Source organism: Meleagris gallopavo, chromosome 5 (assembly GCF_000146605.3).
Source record: "Meleagris gallopavo isolate NT-WF06-2002-E0010 breed Aviagen turkey brand Nicholas breeding stock chromosome 5, Turkey_5.1, whole genome shotgun sequence".
Taxonomy (NCBI): domain Eukaryota; kingdom Metazoa; phylum Chordata; class Aves; order Galliformes; family Phasianidae; genus Meleagris; species Meleagris gallopavo.
Genome location: NC_015015.2, coordinates 55,387,729 through 55,406,245, shown reverse-complemented (window position 1 = coordinate 55,406,245; position 18,517 = coordinate 55,387,729). Strand labels below are relative to the sequence as shown.

Here is an 18,517-nt window from a genome sequence, read left to right as displayed (position 1 = left end):
TTTTACTTAAATAAAATGTGCATTCTAGATCTGCCTTAGCTGCCTTGGTCTTGTGAAAATGCTGTAAAACAGGAGGTGAGCACTTGGTGTTGTGGTGGAGCTCAGACTTGCAGCATAATCCTATGAGACAAAAACCTTTCCTTGTAGAGCTCTGCTCCAGCCTATGCCTGCTTCTTTCTGCTGTGTGTCAGCGCCCTGAGGGCTGTCAGAAGCACAACTGAATGGTGGTGATTCCTTGAACTCTTCACAGGAGCTGAGGCTGGCATCTGTTTTTGCTTTCCTCTCCTGCAGTGCTGTCCCTGTGCCCAGCGGGGTGAAATGTGGGGCAGAACCCAAAGCAACGGCTGCTCTGCTCTGCAAGGAGGAGCCCAGGGAAGAGCAGCAGTAATGCCTTAGCACTGATCCCTCACCCTGACCTGGGATCAGGATGGGCACCTGGAAGGCAGCACTGCAGCCAGACCAGCAGCACCTCAGAGCTGATAGGGCCATCCCTGGGGCCAGCAGTAGCCACAAAGGGTTGGGCAGGAGGCTCTGTGGAAAGAGTGGGCTTTGGTTTGCTAGTTATGATGCATTATTGTGCAAGAAAACGCAGAGCCCTGGCAGCCTACGCTCAGCTTTGTAAGGTTGCTGTTCTTGCTCCAGCTACACCTGGGTGCTGCTCAGCCCTCTGCAGTGCCAGCCAGGAGGAAGGAGATCAGAAAGCTGCATGGAGGGGCGGCTGACGGAGGAGAAAGGGAATCCCCTGGGCAGTCGTGACTTGGGTTCATAATGGGGTGCAGGGTTGGGATGAGCAGCACTGCCCTCTGGTTGAAATCTTGCCAAAACTGTTGGGATCAAAGGCCACACCTTAATTTCAATTAAGGAAGAGGGAGAAGAAAGAGCTTTCCTGCCCCCCGCCCAGGACTCTGGAAAAGTGGAGATAAATGCGTGGCGATGATGGCGGTGAGGAAAGTCACTGCTGGGCTGAAACAGAAGCAGCGGAGGAAAATATTTCTTAACTAGATAAGGAAGCAGTGAGGTCATTTTGCTTAGAACAAGCTGTGAGATTCTGGTCACCTTCACTGACCGAGGCCACGGAGGGGTGGAGAAAAATGAGAAGACAATAACAAGCTCCAAGCTTGCATGTAAATTGATGAATCCCATGCATAGAGAGGGGTGTGCCTCAATGGAGATGCCATTGTTGGAAGCAAAAGTATTCTTTTTTTACCTTGCTGCTGCATATTTTACTGCTTCCCAATTGCATTGTAGCAGGGCTGGTGCCTGTGATGCTTCGAAGGCTGGAAATTGTCACGTACCCCCCCCAGAGCATTTCAAACCACGAAGAAGTGACAATTCTACCACTTAAAAAAAAAATTACTGTTAAAGATTTATTGCAATAATACAATAAAACTTAGAAAAGGAAAAAAAAAAAATTGTATTTAGTTCCATCTCACTGGGGAAGTCACAACAGCCAAACCCAGCTGCAGGGATCAGCCTGAGCTGGAGCTGCTGCCCTCACCCCACACCAACTGTTCTGCAAACTCAGCTGGCTGCCTACAGAAACCTCCAATGAGCAGACAGTGCTTCCTTCCCTCCCTCACCCCCTGGAACAACCTGGAAAACCAATCCCACTGATTGCACTGGAGGTTCGGACACATGTAACTCTCCCTTAGCTACACGTGTGCAAAACACTTCAAAAACAACACTCTATCCTGTTAGAAAACTGTTCCTCGAAAGGACCGGTCTCGATGCATTAACACCCTCGCAGTGCCACTGTGCACTCTATGACATGGTTGCAAATAAGTTATTTGGAAAACACCACGGTCAAAATATGGATATGACCTCAGAAGATGTTGTGCTGGTGGCTTTTTCCCCCCAGAATCCATAAATGGCAGCATCCAAACAGAACCGTGGCCTGGCTGTTAGGGCTCTACGTAACACAAAGGCAGCAACGAGAGAGTGATTGAAATGTGTAGTAAAAAAAAATTATAGGGAAGCAAGATGGGCTGTGTGATGCTAAAAGCCCAGCGTAGGGCACTGGTGGGTGCTGGCTGCTCAGACACCAACAGCTTCTAAGGGGAAAGTAGCCAGTAGGGCCAAGACTGCAGTAGTCAAAGGGGTCTACGGGGTCGATGCTGTTTGTTTAACTGCTTCCCAGAACGAACCTAACTTGGGTTTAGGACCAAGGGTGTCTTCATAGAGCAGTGTACAGGCTGTTAGTGCAGAGTTAACGTCTTTGGTTCAAAGAAACCCCAAATAGATTCCCATCCCAAAGACCAAGAGCTGCTGTGTAGGACAGAGCTGGGCTGTACTACTGGGCACAGAACTCAGCAGAGCTGCCTTTCTGCTGCGCACAAGGATGCTGCCTCTGTGTGCCTCACCTCTGTGTGCCTCACTTGCATTCCCAGCTGCTTCAACAGGGAAGACTGAAATCTTCCACCTGAGAGGGATGGGAGGATGATTTCACACAAATGCCCATGAAGATGTACAACATCCCAGCTGCGTGAAATGTAAACCATACAATGGAAGCCTCACTGAGCAAAACCATCTTTAAGCGATGCATCCCACGGGGCAGAGGAAGTGGAGGAGCACTTGGTAGCAAACCTCTGTCAGTATCACAGCTCCCGTGGTTCTGTGAGCACGCCAGCTGCCCTGGGAGCAGGGCTGCAGTGAGATGAAATCAGCTCCTTGGCAATCAGCAAACAAGAACAGAAAGAAAAACCCACCAGCAACACAAAATGGAACAGGGTTTAAAATGCACGTAGCAGGTAGAACATGGGACTTCACGAAGCTAGCTTGAAATGAGGTTTTTCTAATATTAGAAGTGGCAACACGGTGTAACTGATGAGTCTTATTGCAACAGCGGTGTCAGATATGGGTCTAGCTAAGAGAACATCCAGTGTTTCTTTGGTGTGTGGTATCAAGAGTAAAGAGCATCGTGCCTGGAGAGCACAACATGGTACTTGTAGGCTGCCTACTGGTGGAGCAAGCCAGTTTCCTACAGCAAAACTGGGTCAAGATCCACAACCAAACCTGAAATAAGAGCAACCTGCTGTGTGAATTCTTGTCCATGCTGATTCTCCATATTAAAAAAATATGGCAACGGAGATTAGAAAACATGTTAAAAACGCATCGTTGTCATGTCCTGAATGAAAAAAGAAAATTTAGAAATATGCATTTTTGCATTATGCAAGACAGACTTAAAACACAAACATAAACCCTGTAAGGAGTTAAGAACATGTGAATTGCATTTGCACCACCGTCCAGACTGAATACTGAGCAGCCTTCCCTCTGTACTCGTTTGGATCCAAACACTACAGAATCTGTTTCTTCTTTAGGAAACAGAGCTGGAGGCCGCTGGGTCCTCCTTTGATATCCAACAATGCAGACAGAACCAAGACACAAAGTGCCATCACAGAATCCGTCAGAAATACATAGCTAGCTAATTTACAAAACGGTACCATCACAGTCATCTTGGGTCAATAAAAAGGTTCTTCTGGTTTACAAAATTGAAGTCTGACCTTTTCTTTGTTCCAGGCACTACTTAACTGAATATGTAAGGTTTACTACAGCATTGCTGGGGAGGGATTGCTTCCAAAATCCTGTGATCCTTTTCCCATGCTCATTAGCGATGGCCGGTGTACGCCTTAAACCATGAGGTCACTGAGGCAGCAGCAGAGGAGATCATCCCGCCAGCACTGCTGCTGGCAATGGGCTGTGACACCTGCGTGCTCTGGCTCTGCAGCATCTCCACCTGCTGGGAAGGGATATCGCAGAACCTGGGGCTCGGCAGATTCTCCCAGTCTGTCCCCAGATCCGTCTCTTCGTCGCTGACGTGCTCATCTCCGCTCTCATCCGTCTCACCAGTGGCACTGGGATCCACAAACTCCATGGAGTCTTCCAGGTCAGCACTGATTTCAAAAGGGCCAGACCTGCGGACATGGACACAGCGCTGTCAGTGCTTCCAGAACAGCGTAGATGAGGGGCTGTCCTAGGCGTGCCTAAGCAGCCTGCTGTCACGTGCATGGAACAGACATTAGAAAACCTCTGCCTTTATCAGCTGGCACAGAAAGGCTCCCTGGCTACAGAGATAACTGCACTGTGACAATGGTAAAAGGAAAACAGTTGGCCAAGGAAGCCGTAGTGGGTTCCAGTCTGCAGAGCAGGAACGGCGCAAGAGCTGTTTGGCTTTGGCAGCGGACAGAGAAACACACACACAGCTATTGATAGTACAGCTCCACTGGTGGAAACCTCAGCTTGATGTGCAACAGCTTTGATTTTTAACGCTAGCTTTGGCCTGGCCAAGAATGTTGCAGGGAAGGCTGTGGGTCAGCAAGGGGAAGGGTGTACTTTACAGCTTGCAGAGATGGCTGGCACAACTCCCTAACAGAAACTGTCCATAGCAGCACTTCACCTCAAGCAAGAGTTGCAGTTCTTTTTGACATGAGAGTGATAAAACTGTTCTCCCAGACAGGTTGTGGAGTCTCCATCACTGGAGATACTCAAAGCCCCCCGGGAGCTGGTCCTCAGTAACTTGTTCTAGTTCATTCTGCTCTGAGTGGGGCTTTGGATAAGATCTTCAGATGTCCCGACCAAACCCAGCTCTGCTGGGAGGGACTCTGAGTTCCCTGCTGCCACTGCCTGGTAGTAGAAGCAACTGCACTCTGCCCAATCCCACAGCCTTGCACCAGGGTATGGTGAGTCAAAATCTAAAGGGGGGCTGTAAGAAAGAAGAGGACAGACTCTCTAGCAGAGTCTGTTGTGACAGGATGAGGGGAAATGGTTTCAAACTAAAAGAAAGGAGATTTAGATGAGATATAAGGAAAAACGTTTTTACAATAAAGGTAGTGAGGCGCTGCCACAGGATGCACAGAGAGGCGCTGGTGCCCCATCCCTGCAGACACCCAAAGGTCAGGCTGGATGGGCTCTGAGCAGTGATGGAGCTGTGGGTGTCCCTGCTCACTGCAGGAGGGTTGGACCACATGGCCTTGAAAGGTCCCTTTCAACTCTTAAGGATTTCTATGATAATCCAGAGCACCTGCAGAGTTTCAGAGGCCTTTGAGACACTGTCAGACGAAGCGAGGTGCTCATAAAGGCAGGAGAAAGCTGGTTTCCCACAAGCAGAGTCTATGTTAAACAAATCTAATTCCAAAGCACAAAGCTCTTTCAGGTTCTCAGTGAAACAGGAGCAAGAATTTAGCACAGTTAATGGTGGTTCTCCAACCTTACACGGAGAAGCAGCCTGAAGCAGCCATTTAGCACGGGAAACGTTAACCTGAACAATTAAAACTTGGTAAAATTATACATGTGAAAATATTAGCTTATAAAGGAGGCCATCAGGCAACTAAAGGTCTAGAAGTCTGAAGGAAAATGACGACAGCTACTTGCTGCAGACTTTGCAGACAGCCAAGAAACTGGAGGTAAACTCTTTTTCATCATACAGAAAGGAATGGGAGCACTGCCCTCTGGCACAGCATTTTGCTTAACAAGGCAACACAAGAAGGGAGTCATCAGGTTTAAGGCCAGGAGGGACCATGAGATCATCTGCTGTGACCTCCTCTATAACAAAGGCCACTGCATTCCATATCTCCCATTGAATCCTGCCTGATGAACACATCCATTCCAGAAACTCATCCAGCCTTGACAAGAAGGCACAAGGAAATAAAGAACTTCTCCACTCCATTCTTGCTGGAAGTTAATCCCTGCGTTAAAAGCATGCACCTCATCTCAACTCAGCTCTGACTCTTTCCTTTCAGTGGTGCTTCTGTCTTCTCTGCAGAACCACAAAGCCATGCATAGCCTCTATTTCCTGTAAGTCGCACAGAGAAATGAGACCCATCTCTCTGCTCTGCCTTTCTACTTCCCATCACGTGGACCCATCAGGTTTAGCTTTTTGTCCACTGTGGCTCTCACATCCCTTTCAGTATTCTTCCCAGGACACAGCTCTTCACTTTCTGGGTGTTCCTTGCCCTTTCCCTGTTTGCAGACAAGCAGCAGCAAGCACATCAGTTTTTCCAAAGTGAGCTAAGTTGGCTCCCTGTATGTTTGGGCTGACTAAGTAGGGATATACCCAAAGAACATAAATCTGAAGACACAGTGACAGGGCAGGTTCTAAAGTAAGACTAGATCTGTACACCAGAACAGAGTGGAAAAGTGGATGTCAGAGCATTGGTGCATTTGAGGGTGAATAAAGCAGTAGAATTCACAAATATTTGCAGAGTGCCTCAGGCACAAGTGACTGGATAATCCCAAGAGGAGATGAGTGTTAACTTTCTTATACTTAAATTGAAGAAAATAAATAACAGTAAGAATAATAAAACTGGTGTGTGCAGTCTACAGGAACTTATGTTCTTTTAATCACATACTAAGTTAACAGAAAAATTGTTAATGTACACATAAATGAATATTATTTGAGTGTGGACTTTGGTCTAGGGTGCTCATTGATTGGAATTATTTTGGGAAAGCTTTACTTGGTATTTACTTTAAGGCTGATACTGCTGGCTGCTCTTATAAACATGTTTGCAGGATGTGAGCAGGGTCATACTTAGAGCACATTGAGATTGATGGGGTGTGTGCTGCTGTTCCTTCTTTGGGGCACAAGAGAAACCAGTCCATACAGTCAGTCATAAAGCCCCCAGCTGAGCCTGTCACACACAGAACCACAACACACAGATGTGCCTGAAATCTAATGCCCTGCTCAGAATCTCCTCCCTCTGTCCTCCCCATGTAACCACCCTAACTTCTGATGTGCTGAGGATTTACGCATAGGTGCAGCAGAAAAGAACAACTTCCCTCATGAGCCACAATGCAAATGCATAATAACTCCCAAGGGGATTCAGGCATGGGTGTGTTGACATGCTGCTTTTCTTACCTGCCCAAGTTCTCAGTGTCTGGGCTGACCAGGTACATGAGGTTCCTGAGCGTATGCAGTGGGTGCAACAGATCTAAATTGACATGCTACCACAGAGGTGAGAGAAAGAGACAATCAGTTATTGGAGGAAACCTGCAGTTATACGTTAAAAGCTATTCAAAGGATCCATACGTGCATTCCCCCTACCTGAGAGAAGCAGAGGTGAAGGATATTAGCATTCAGCTTCTTCACTGCTCGTGTGAACCTGTGCCTGCTGAGATTCTCCCCGCAGAACTCACTGTTGAAGGACCACGTACACATACAGGCACACAACAAAATGCTGTGACAATACACCTACTACAGACATCAGCATTCTCTCTGTTAGCATTTTATCAGCAAACAAGGCTTGCCCAAGCCTCAGTGGTTTCACCAGGACAGGTGATATGAACCATATGCAAACTCAAGGTTTCAACACAGCCAAACCATTTTGGTTCTCCTTTTAAATCTGGCCTCATTTCCCTCTTCCCAACCTTTTTGTCCTGTGAAGACTAAACGACCAAATAATAGCATAAGAAAACCTGCAGAGATCCTACACGACCACTGTGTCCTCACTTTGGCAATCACTGCTCCACTGGGCACAGTGATGATGGGCTGATGGTTGGACTAGATGATCTTAGTGGTATTTTTCCAACCTTAATGATTCTATGATTCTAATCCCGTGATTTTTTAAATACTGGAAGAATCTCAGCAGTATAGTTGAAACCCTTGGAAGACAAACAAAGCTCACAGCTTCCTCTGAATTACTTTTGTACAGGTCCCATCTGCTCTGTGTAGGCACTAAAAATCTAATGGTGCTTTTCATCACAACTGGGTTTTACACACTCCCAGATACCTGGCAGCCAGCTACGTTCCCCACCGGTGTTTTAATCCAGAGACAATTACACTGCTGTCATACCATATTATAAGGTCTCATTTTACATCTCTTAATGCAGTGGAGCTGTTCAGGATGACTAAGAGATGCTGAATTGAGCTGGTATTTTGTAAAGCACAGTAGGGTCTGATAAAATGAAAAGTGCTATTCACACACTGTCATATTTCAGTCCAATATGAGGATGCTGACTAAGGTGGTTAGAAGGTTGTCCTTCTGAATGGCTGGTCTGTGCTCTCAGAAGCTAGAAAAGGAGGGAGGGAGGGAGGATTAACTGCGGTCTTAATTCCTTCTGGACCTCCCCATGAAATTAAATGGCACAAAAAAAATCTGTGAGCCATCAGCCATTACCATAAAGGCTGTTCCAAGCAATGACTTCATTCACAAAACCAAACTGAATTAAGGTTATTCAGCACTGGTAACTGATTCATCTTCTTAGAGGCTTGCATTTACTTGCCTGTTGCAGAGTTTCTTGGGAAGATTTACATCAAGTATGAGAGACAAAGTGTTAACGAGCTGGGTTGCATAGCACAATGCAGCACTGATGGTATGAGCAGGGTTATTATGCTCCATATCTAAAAGAAATAAAAACAGCATGAAAGTCTCATTTTAAACGAAGCCTCAGTGGGTGTGTTAATGCATTTCTGAAGTCTCCTCTGGAAATGTCATTTGTCAGTACTGAGAGCTGCCTGAATCTAGCAATCATTTACAGTGAGATCTGTCAGAAATTGCTACAAAACAGTAATTCTTGGAATTTCTGTTAAATTGATAAGCATGCAAACCATGTCAAAACTGTGAATAATTAACTTTATCTCTCTATTACTTTGCACCGTGTCCCAATGAGCATTTCCTGCAAAAGAGGCTTGCAGTGGACTACTCCCTATACTGGTGTTTCTTTACTTGTGACTCAGGTTTGCCCAGGAAAGAACCAAAGGGCCGGGCTACTTATCCCCAGTGCTTTCTGCTGGCATTCAAGGCTGCAACTTCTATGACTTCTGGAGCATCCCAGGTGCCTCACCAGACCTCTCTCCTTACCTGGTCCTTGTGTAGTCTTCTTCTCCTCAACCCAGTTGTAATATGCTGAGTAGTCTCCGTTATTAGGAAGGGTTATCCAAGGCCCCGTGATGCTGATGCTGGTGTCCCCGTTGTGGTCATCACACACCCATCTCCCAGAGAGATACGTGGTTCTCCTGGCTTCTGCAAGCTTGCTCACAGTGCTGGAGGTCATAGCATTGTCGCTCTCAGAAGACACATCTGCAGGATCCCTGTAGCACCCAAGGAAGAACAGAGTGTTTTTAAGTTAGTTTAAAAAACACAGTCAGCAGTGTATTTGGCAGGCACACAACCAGACTCCAGAGAGCAGAACACTTGTAGAAACAGCCCTGCTAAACTCCTCCATCGCCACACTACTCCGTTCTGGGTGTTTTTTACGATCTATTTTAAGAGTGGGCACACAGCTCAGACCTCTCAGTGGCTCTCAGGTTCTTATGCTCTGGTCTTCAGCTCCGACGCCTTTGGGAAACGCCTCCTCCCTCCCCACAGATGCTCAGGGAGCCACAGCATTTAGCTCAGACTCACACGACTCACTTCTGGGTGTCCAAAGCTAGGAAAAGCAAACCCAGAAGGACAAGCCTTCTGTACCTCACGGTTGTCTTTACTTCTTCAATGGGAAATATGACTGATGTCAGCTCCAGGATATGCGTCCTGCGCAGGTTTGCCAGGTGTTCATGCTGGGTTTTCAAGTCGTAGGTTTTCTTCTCGACCAAATCCCCCAGTTTGCGGTTGTGCCTCTGGATCTTCTCCTTCTTCTCCTGATGCCGCTGAGCCCTGCGATAATGCTTCTGGTTCTCCTCTTTAATTCTCAGAAGCCCCTCTGCATCTGTGAAGGCAGCAGCAGATGTTAGCTAGGAAAAGGAGCTGCGAGGTACTTGCAGTAAGCCTGAGAAAAGCTTTATTAATATTTATAGCAAATGAGATCTACAGCAGCTTAAAACAGAAAACTCTGCCTCACTATTAACGCTCTCCAGCTGCTAAGTAGAACAACTTTTTAATCTTTTCTAAAGAGCTCCAAAGAGACTGACATTGGGATTAATCTCTCCCTATCTTTTACCCAGCTATTTTTGGATTTGGAGCAGAAAAGCCAAGATTTCACAGCTTAATTAAGTTCCTACGGTAATCATCGTGACAGAAATTGCTTGACTCTACATGCTTGCATGGTGTTGGCCAAACAGGCATGAGCTGCTTGCAGCCAAAATCAAGAGCAGATAGCATCTCCATTCACAATTTCTGGCACCACTGCTCCTATTAACGAACTTTATTTGGGCTTTGTGCTCACGTATGTCCTCGTAAAGCTCCTGGATCCCAGTGGCAAAATCTTCTCCTTAGCACAAAATGGCAAACGTGCTTATGCTTACGAAATGCTGTGACTGCCCAAATTTACTCCATGCAGCAGGGACACAAAGAGCTGGAAAAAATTCCTGCAAGAGCATCTGCTGATTCTTCTATAAAATAATTCACTGCAGCAATGCTTCCACAAACATATGGTGCTGCAGAGGGTGACTTCACTGCCTCCGTCTTTCAAAAGCAGAGGAAAATGTCTCTAAATACATATGGAGAAATGTTAATGTACCCTAGTTTGAATAAGAGCCCCCTTCTAGTCGCTCAGTGTCGGTTTTTATGGCTGAAAGGAAGCAGCATTAGTCATGCCCCGCACACAGCAGAGCAGTCACTTCCCTGTAATCAAGAAATGGGATAACTGCCCTTTGCACAGAAGGCAGGCAGTAAGCCCTGACATTGTTCCTCTGATATATTTTGATTGCGAGGCACAGAGGAGACCAGACGTACAGTAAGAATGTTTTGTGGCTTCTGCTGCTCAAAGAAGAAACTACATTATATACTACTGAATACGATCAAGAAAACATCCAAGCAGTTCTATCTGCCTCATTGCACAGACTGCTACCTTTCCCAGACAGAGGAGCACAGCAACTGAAGGTTAAGCAAGTCTCAAGAGTGAGACACAAGACCAGTTCCCATCCTTATGTCCATGCTCACCCTGACTTCTAACTGTGCAGCTGGAGCAATCCCTGCTCTGGGAATGCAGGAGCAGGAGTGCTGGCAGCCCTCTGAGTGCATCTGCCCCCACAGACATGGGCCAACATTCTCTGAGTGTCACAATTTAATTCTGCTCATCTCTCTGATACGTTGTGCTCCCTGGGAAGAAGGGCAAACTCATACACGAGAGATGTTAAAACCCAAACCAAAGATGGTGAGAACGGCTTCCCCATCATGCAGGTATGAACAAATGAAAAAAGAGAGAAGGAGCAAATGTCCATTTGTTCAGTTTTCACATTCCTGCTGTGCCATTTCTGAGAGAATTAACCTATTTACATTTTGCAATATGGTCCTTAAGAGGGACCAGGTTGAGCTCCTGATCTGTTGGCCGTTCACTGCAAGAGTTCCTTTTGGCTTTACTGAGCCAGTGGCAGGCTGGCTGGGTTAGAGTTAGGTCAGTTCATGGATTAATCTGATGAAGTTCGCTGTGGATCAGGTAAATAGTAAAAGCTGCAGACTAAGAACATGTAAGCATTATTTCTGAGAATAACAGAAAGGTGGAGGAGCTTCACTCCCTAACTGGTCCATGAAAACTGCTCTTCTTCCTTTTTTTTTTGATTTTTATTTTATTATTATTTTTTTTGTAGCCACTCCGTGTTTTATTCCTGATGTTTCCTCCTGGACTTCCTCCAGTTGATTCATATCTTTCTTCAGTTGCTCAAATTGGGCTCCAGGCTCCCACTGAGGCAGCACTGTTGCCGAGAACAGAAGGATAATTGCATTCTTCTTAAATACAAAGCCTACCTTGGTATAACTCAGAACGAGGTCTGAACCTTTCTGGAACAGCACTTCATTGTTATTTTTTATTTAATTTGCAATTCCCCAGATTCTGTCCTGTCAAACTTTACCACCTTTCCCTGCTCTGAAGTTATAGTTTCTCTTTCTTAAACAATATGCTCTTAACTTTCTTTGCAGATGATTCGATCATCTTATCTGCATGATTTTGAATTTGATCCTATTCTGCACCATATTGGCATCCACCTTGGCTTCCTCCATTCCACTTTCTATGCTACTGAGAAAGCTATTATGGAAAATAGTAAAGAGAACTGGGCCAGGAGCTGTTCCCTGTGGAGCCCTGCCCATCTCACCTCCTTGGTTTGACAAGTATCACCACTCTCTGAATGCAGTCTTTCTGTGATTACATCCAGACCATATGTATTTGCTTGCTCGTGGGATAGTCCGGGGCAGAGCCCAAAGACAAGGTATGTTTGCATCTTTTGTTTCCTCCACTACAGCACCTGAGCCCAGAGAAGGGGTCAATTCAACCTGACCTATTCTTAATTCAAAGCAGGCATCACTTTTTGCTATTTTCTATGTCCTTCCAATGCAGTAAGAAGATTACAAGAGGGTGACTGTGTCATCAGTTTAAGGTTCCCTCTCCATCCACCCTTTGACAACAGATGCTGTTTGCACTCTATTCCCTCAGACATCCTCTCCCCCTCAAGTGTTCTCAAGTGCCCCACTGCCCGTTCCTCAAGTTCCCTACAGTGAATCTGATAAGGCTGCACCGACATATCCAAAACAATATTTAACTGCTGATTTCTTTCCTTGCCCTGCAGTCCTCTCACTATGTAAAATTTAAACTGGTTCAACACCTGATCACATTTTCCCTGTTAGAAGGAGCAAGGTGCCGAATTCACTTTCCTCTTAACTAACAGACTCACCTGTCCTTCATCTTTTTCTTATTATACATTTCTTACTGTGACTATCCATCCTCCCTACAACATAACCATCCTGCACCTCACTGTTCTGGTTGTTATCAATGCTAGCCTGTGCCATCCTTTTGTAAGTACTCTCGGTTACATGGCCGTGCTGCCACTTCTCACATGGCTCCTCTTGAATCTCAAGTCATTACAGCACCCTGATTCAGTCAGTGTGTTTTGGCATGTGCTTCCCATCTTACCTTTGCATGGAGGTTGTAAGGAGAGCTGCACATTTCCTTCTGAAAAATGACACTACAAATCTCTCGTGTGTAAAACACTTAATGAGTTTCACGACTGAAGCTGCTGAATGTCAGCAACTCGCCAGCTTGTGCTGTATTTCAATGACAGTGTTATTCAAGCAGGAATTTGGATTCCTAGACAGGTGTGGGTTAAAATTCACCGGTTACATGAAATCCATAACAGCTGCAGAGCTGTTTGCTGCTCTTTATCAAGAGGAAGTGATCAGGAACGCTGCACTAAATAAAACCATCTCAAGGGAGAAAGCCAAATTCATAGGCTGCTAAGCATTTACTTTTTAAGCTGTTGCAAAATGATCTCCATCCAGCTGCATAATGCCTACTGTTTGCTAATTAACATCCAAGCATAAAAAGGCTGAAATCCACTCGCTGATTTGCCTTGGAAATTCGCTATTTTTAAAAACCAGCCCTCAAATTCAAACCAATTGATTTTTTTACTCCTTGAGACGCAGTTTTACACATTAGAAAAGCACGGGCACTACTCACGTCTTGTCATTTCATCATTCTCTTTGCAAATGGTCTGCTTCAGCTGTTCGATCCTCATCTTGCAAGACATTATTTTCCATCTCTGAAAAAGAGCATTCAGCAGCAATAGGGCAGAAACCATTTCAAATACACTGACTAATGATTAACAACGAAGCCAGCAGCTTTGGTGCAAAAGGAGCAGGACGTTCTGGATTGGCTCAGACCAACACATAAACATTTCACATACTGTTTTTGGCATAGAAGAAAGCCACGAACAAATAGAACGCTTAAAGTCAATCAGCATAATAAGTTATTGAAGGAATAATACCCAGTAAGAAATGAAACATATTGGCACTCTGCAGAGCTGATTTTGCTTTTGCTTACAACAGGCTTTTTAGGAAAGCAACGCAACACCCTCGAGATAAAATGTAACTTTAAAGAATGTGATCCAGCAACTCAGAGAGCTCAAAAATTATGGGAAGCTTTGAATAACTCACCAGCTGATCAGTTATCTCTTTGCCTTCCATGGCCTTCAAAACACTGGGGGTAAAAACATGAAAGAAAGTTGTTTGACTACCTGGACTACATCTGTCTCCAGCAACAGTGCATCAAAGAGATCTTTTAAAGGAATTTACTTTCACTTAATGACTGCAACTTACTGTTTTTGGAATTCTCTCTGTTTGGTCTTAAGATGCATCAGCCTTTCTTTCTTGTCTGAAAACCTGGAAGAGATTAAATGCTTTTATTCCAGTTTTTGCACAATGGCATTGTAAGTTGCCTGAAACAGCAAAAAGCCTGAAGCATGTAGGTGCCTCTAAACCTGAATTCTCTCTCAACCCTTGGAAGTAAACAGCTAAATGTATGGAACTCCTGCAGAATTCTATAGCATCTATCTCCCGGGGATAGCAACAGAACCTCTTACTATACTCAGCAATGGTGCCACGTAGGAGAGTACTCGCTTAAGGCTTCTAAATGGCATCCAATTCCTTCATGTACCAGCAGCAGTAAGAAGGTGCACTGTTTTCCACTTATTCCTACCAAGCACTTGTAGGCATCACAAGTCCATGACCGAAGTGCCTGCTTGAGGTGTAGGTCTGAGCCATGGGAACTGACAGTAGCCAATCAGGAAGAAGTATTTTTTTAGGGTTTCTGCATTTCCTCCCTCTGGATATGCAACAGCTGTGTTCTGCTTGCCTCCATAGGTTCCAACCATCACAGTTGGAAAAGATCTCCAAGATCTCCACCCCAGCCCACCCCTGCCATGCTCAGTGCCCACATCCCTCATGTCCACATCTCCACAGTTCTTGAACACCCTAATAAAAACTTAAATGTTTCACACACATCCCACCCAGTCCTCTATTTCAGGGACATCTCAGCTTTATTTAGAAAGAATTACAGAGTGAGTGAGCATCTGGGACCTCTCCCTGCTCAGCACTGTGGATTGGATTTCACATTAAACATCAAAATGCTTCATTCCTCTTCTCAAAGTGCCCAAATCTGAAAGCGTGGACCCCAACCATGGCTTTACGATGTACGCAATCACATTCAAAACATTAAAACAACAGAATTTCTGGCTGCTGCCCCCAGAGCCTGCAGGCCAGAGGTATCCCTTCTCCTTCCAAACCAACACCAACCCAATGGCAGGTGCTGGTACTGGGCCCTGAGGCCATGTGTGCACCCAAGGAATGCAGTGCAACCAGAGCCTGGTGGCTCAGCATCCATCAGTCCATCTTTCCCATCTCCTTTTATGTATTCTCACCACGTAAATTGCACCAGTGTGTGTTTACGTGCAGCAGCACACAGACCATCAGCACCTCCAACCTTGGGACAAAGGCAGAAATGGCTCAGCCCAGAAACACAGCACTCAGCACCAGGAGAGCTGAGGAAATTTGGCAGTTCTTGTTTTCCTATGGGCACAGAGTCTGACTCAGTGCCATTACCTGAATCACGTCCATCACGTTAGCAAAAAGGTGAGCAATCTGTCAAGAATTTGGGACTAAAGGAAGTTCTTTGTAAGGAGGAAAGATGGAAATATTTGTGGAGGGCTGCAAAGATTCCAACTCACCACGCACTTTAGCAGCTGCATCAAGCAGCTCCTGCAAACTCCTTCAGCAGGTTTCTCTTAGAATCACAGAATGGCCTGGGTTGCAAAGGAGCACAGTGCTCATCCAGTTCCAACCCCCTGCTATGTGCAGGTCACCAACCAGCAGCCCAGGCTGCCCAGAGCCACATCCAGCCTGGCCTTGAATGCCTGCAGGGATGGGGCATCCACAGCCTCCTTGGGCAACCTGTTCCAGTGCCTCACCACCCCCTGTGTGAAAAACTTCCTCCTAAAGCAAATTTTGATTTCTTTATATTGTCTTATTTTTCATTGTGTTGCACGGTGTATCCCCAAGCCCAACCCCAGCCCACCCCACCATGCCCACGTCCCTAAGTGCCACATCTCCACAGTTCTGGAACACCTCCAGGCAGGGTGACCCCACCGTTCCCTGGGCAGCTGTGACAGTGCTGTACCAATTCTCTCCAATAAAACCCTTTTGTTCCAAAAAGCCACCGCTTTTTGCCCAGGGAAATCAGGCAGGCAGCCTCAGACACCACAACTGTGTTGTCTTTGGTTTTTGTTACCTGCAGAAATACAAAGCAAAGCAAGTCCACATGATTGGAATATATACTCTGAGGACTTCTGCCTATGGCAGAGGGAATAAGCTCCTGTGAGGAAAGAGTCTCCAGGCTGAAATTAGCATTGAGATGCTGGTGTAATGTACAGCACGTTGCTAATGAAAAGAAGAATGTCAGCGATTATTTTACTGCAGGACTTCCGGACTGCTCATCCTTAATTACACTCCTATTTCAATAATTAATCTTAACAGCTCCTCCATCGCTCCTCCTCACAGACACAGGGTGTGATTTTCAACCTTACTGCAGCTTTTAGCAAATAGAATAGTCCAATGAAAAGCAGATCCTTGCTGTTAGAATATTAAAATATTTATCTTCATCTGGGAAAAAATACACAAGAAAATCCTAAGTGCCACATCACTGGATACGACAGAACACTCTTTAACTCTAAGAACAGAGAGGCAACAAACTTCCCTCCAGCCTGGAGGACTCCAGTGTGGGAGGCATGGGTGTCCCTGTGCATCCCAAAGCAGTTTCTGACAGCACTCCCAGCAGCTTCCCCAGAACAACCCTTCTTGTGACCCCATTCAGGTCATAACTCCCAGCTAAAATTAACCCATGTCCCACTCGAAGGCATAAAGTGACCAAACACAGAACGCTGCCAGCAAACACAGCCTGTGCTCAGCCCTTGCCTGCAGCTGTCCCTGCTGGGCTGCAAAGGTCGCTCCTGCCCTGTGCTCACTGCCCAAGGAGTGCATGGAAACCCCTCACTGCAATGCAGGCTGACTGCTGAGATGAGGGCTGGTTCTCCCTCTCTCCTCCCACTTCAGGAGGAAGTTTTTCAGCCAGAGGGTGGTGAGGCACTGGGACAGGTTGCCCAAGGAGGCTGTGGATGCCCCATCCCTGCAGGCATTCAAGGCCAGGCTGGATGTGGCTCTGGGCAGCCTGGGCTGCTGGTTGGCGACCTGCACATAGCAGGGGGTTGGAACTGGATCAATACTGTGCTCCTTTGCAACCCAGGCCATTCTGAGATTCCTTTACTTCACTATCAGTCATTCAAACATTAACTATCCAGCATGGATAACACATTTCAAGCACGGTTTTAAACCATCAGCAATTCCAAAGCTTTGAAAGAACAAGAAATCCAAGCTTTAGGAAGCATTTTCCCCACAGCAAACTTTCCTACTGCAACCAACTGGCCTTATGCTATTCATGCGATGCGTCCCTTATTTGTGAGTGCAAAGCTGCTATGCAGGGCTGTGTTTTTGTTAGAAAAGCTCTGAGCAGCAAGACACCAAATCCAGGGGGTATAGGACAGAAGACTGCACTCAGACCAAGGGGAAAAAAAAATGGGGGAAAAAACCCACAGGAAATTATTCCTGCAAATAAGAAAAGCGGCTTAAACGTACAAAGCTAAACAGGATGGTTAAAGCACCTTAGGAAGATGCAGTGAGAGCAGTCAGGTAGAAGAGCTGACCCTGCCTCATGTGAGAAATAGGAGGAAGATAAGAGGTGTTTTTTGTGTTGTTGTTTTGTTTTTTTTTTTAAAGACAAGCTGTTGTTGCCTCTGGTACCTTGGCCAGGACTACACCTATACAGTTTTGTTTTTCCAGTGGGTTAAGGAACTCCTTGTACCTCAGTTAATGCAGGATGATTGAGGCTTTGCTACTTCAGTGAAGCCTAAAGGTTAGCCAAAATCTTTAGTCAGCACAAGGGCAACAAAAACTACTTGTTTTATATTCCAAATTCCCAAAACAAGATTTCTGTGGAAACTGAAGGTAATCGTGGGCAGCCTCACACAGACACACAGTTTTCCATCAAACTACTTTAGAGAGAGCAGTTTGTTGCTCCAGGTCACACAAAAACAAAGAAACCCCAACAAGTTGCAGTCCACAGTTGGAATGTTGCAGGCTGACACAGAATCACAGAATGGCCAGGGTTGGAAGGGACCTCGAGGATCGTGAATCTCCAACTCCCTGCCACATGCAGGGCCACCAACCTCCACATTTCATACCAGACCAGACCCCTTTATGTCCACTCCCATTGGCTGTAATGCAACTTAGCCAGGCTTAAGGGTCTGCTCGTGTGGATACAGATGGAGGCATGAGTCGATTTTCTGTATTTGGGTTATGCTTAAGAATCTCATGTTTATTTAAATGTGAGACTGACAGCCTACCAGCAAGCAGCTATAGAAAAAGTTTATGGCATTAAACGCCTGCTGGCACAAAGAGCTGCTTGGGTCAGCTGCAGAGCCAAGGGAAGCAGCAAGGCACCGCCGTTCTGACATTTGGCAGACAGATGTGAAGGGCGTCGGGCGTGAGGACCTTCCACACAACGCCCCGCTTACCACCCTTCCCGAAATAGCACAAGAAATCATTCGCAGCAGCCGCTAACGATACAAACCACCGCTGGTAAACAGGGCCCCATCCACCGGGCACCTCCAGGGCCGGGGCACCCACGGCCACCCCGCCCTCACAGCGCAGAACGCCGCCTCCCTCCCCCCCACACCGCTACCTCTCGGAGTCGCGGCCGTCGAAGAAGACGAAGTCCCCGCCCTGCACGCACTTGGCGCAGGTGAGGCGGCGGCGGGTGGTGTTGCAAAGCGGGC

At 46.3% G+C, this 18,517-nt stretch overlaps 1 protein-coding gene across 1 annotated transcript; it reads right to left on the bottom strand.

Annotated features, from left to right (window-relative positions):
• Positions 1-1,349: 1,349 nt before the first annotated feature.
• On the bottom strand, positions 1,350-18,511 carry ATG14 (autophagy related 14). Its single transcript, XM_003206811.4, has 10 exons — positions 18,424-18,511; positions 13,953-14,015; positions 13,791-13,833; positions 13,315-13,396; positions 9,399-9,636; positions 8,793-9,022; positions 8,215-8,332; positions 7,037-7,127; positions 6,851-6,936; positions 1,350-3,911 (listed from the first exon to the last, which is right to left on the bottom strand). The coding sequence occupies exons 2-10, from the start codon at positions 13,988-13,990 to the stop codon at positions 3,605-3,607; spliced, it is 1,233 nt and encodes a 410-aa protein (XP_003206859.3). The 5' UTR covers positions 13,991-14,015; positions 18,424-18,511; the 3' UTR covers positions 1,350-3,604.
• Positions 18,512-18,517: the final 6 nt, after the last annotated feature.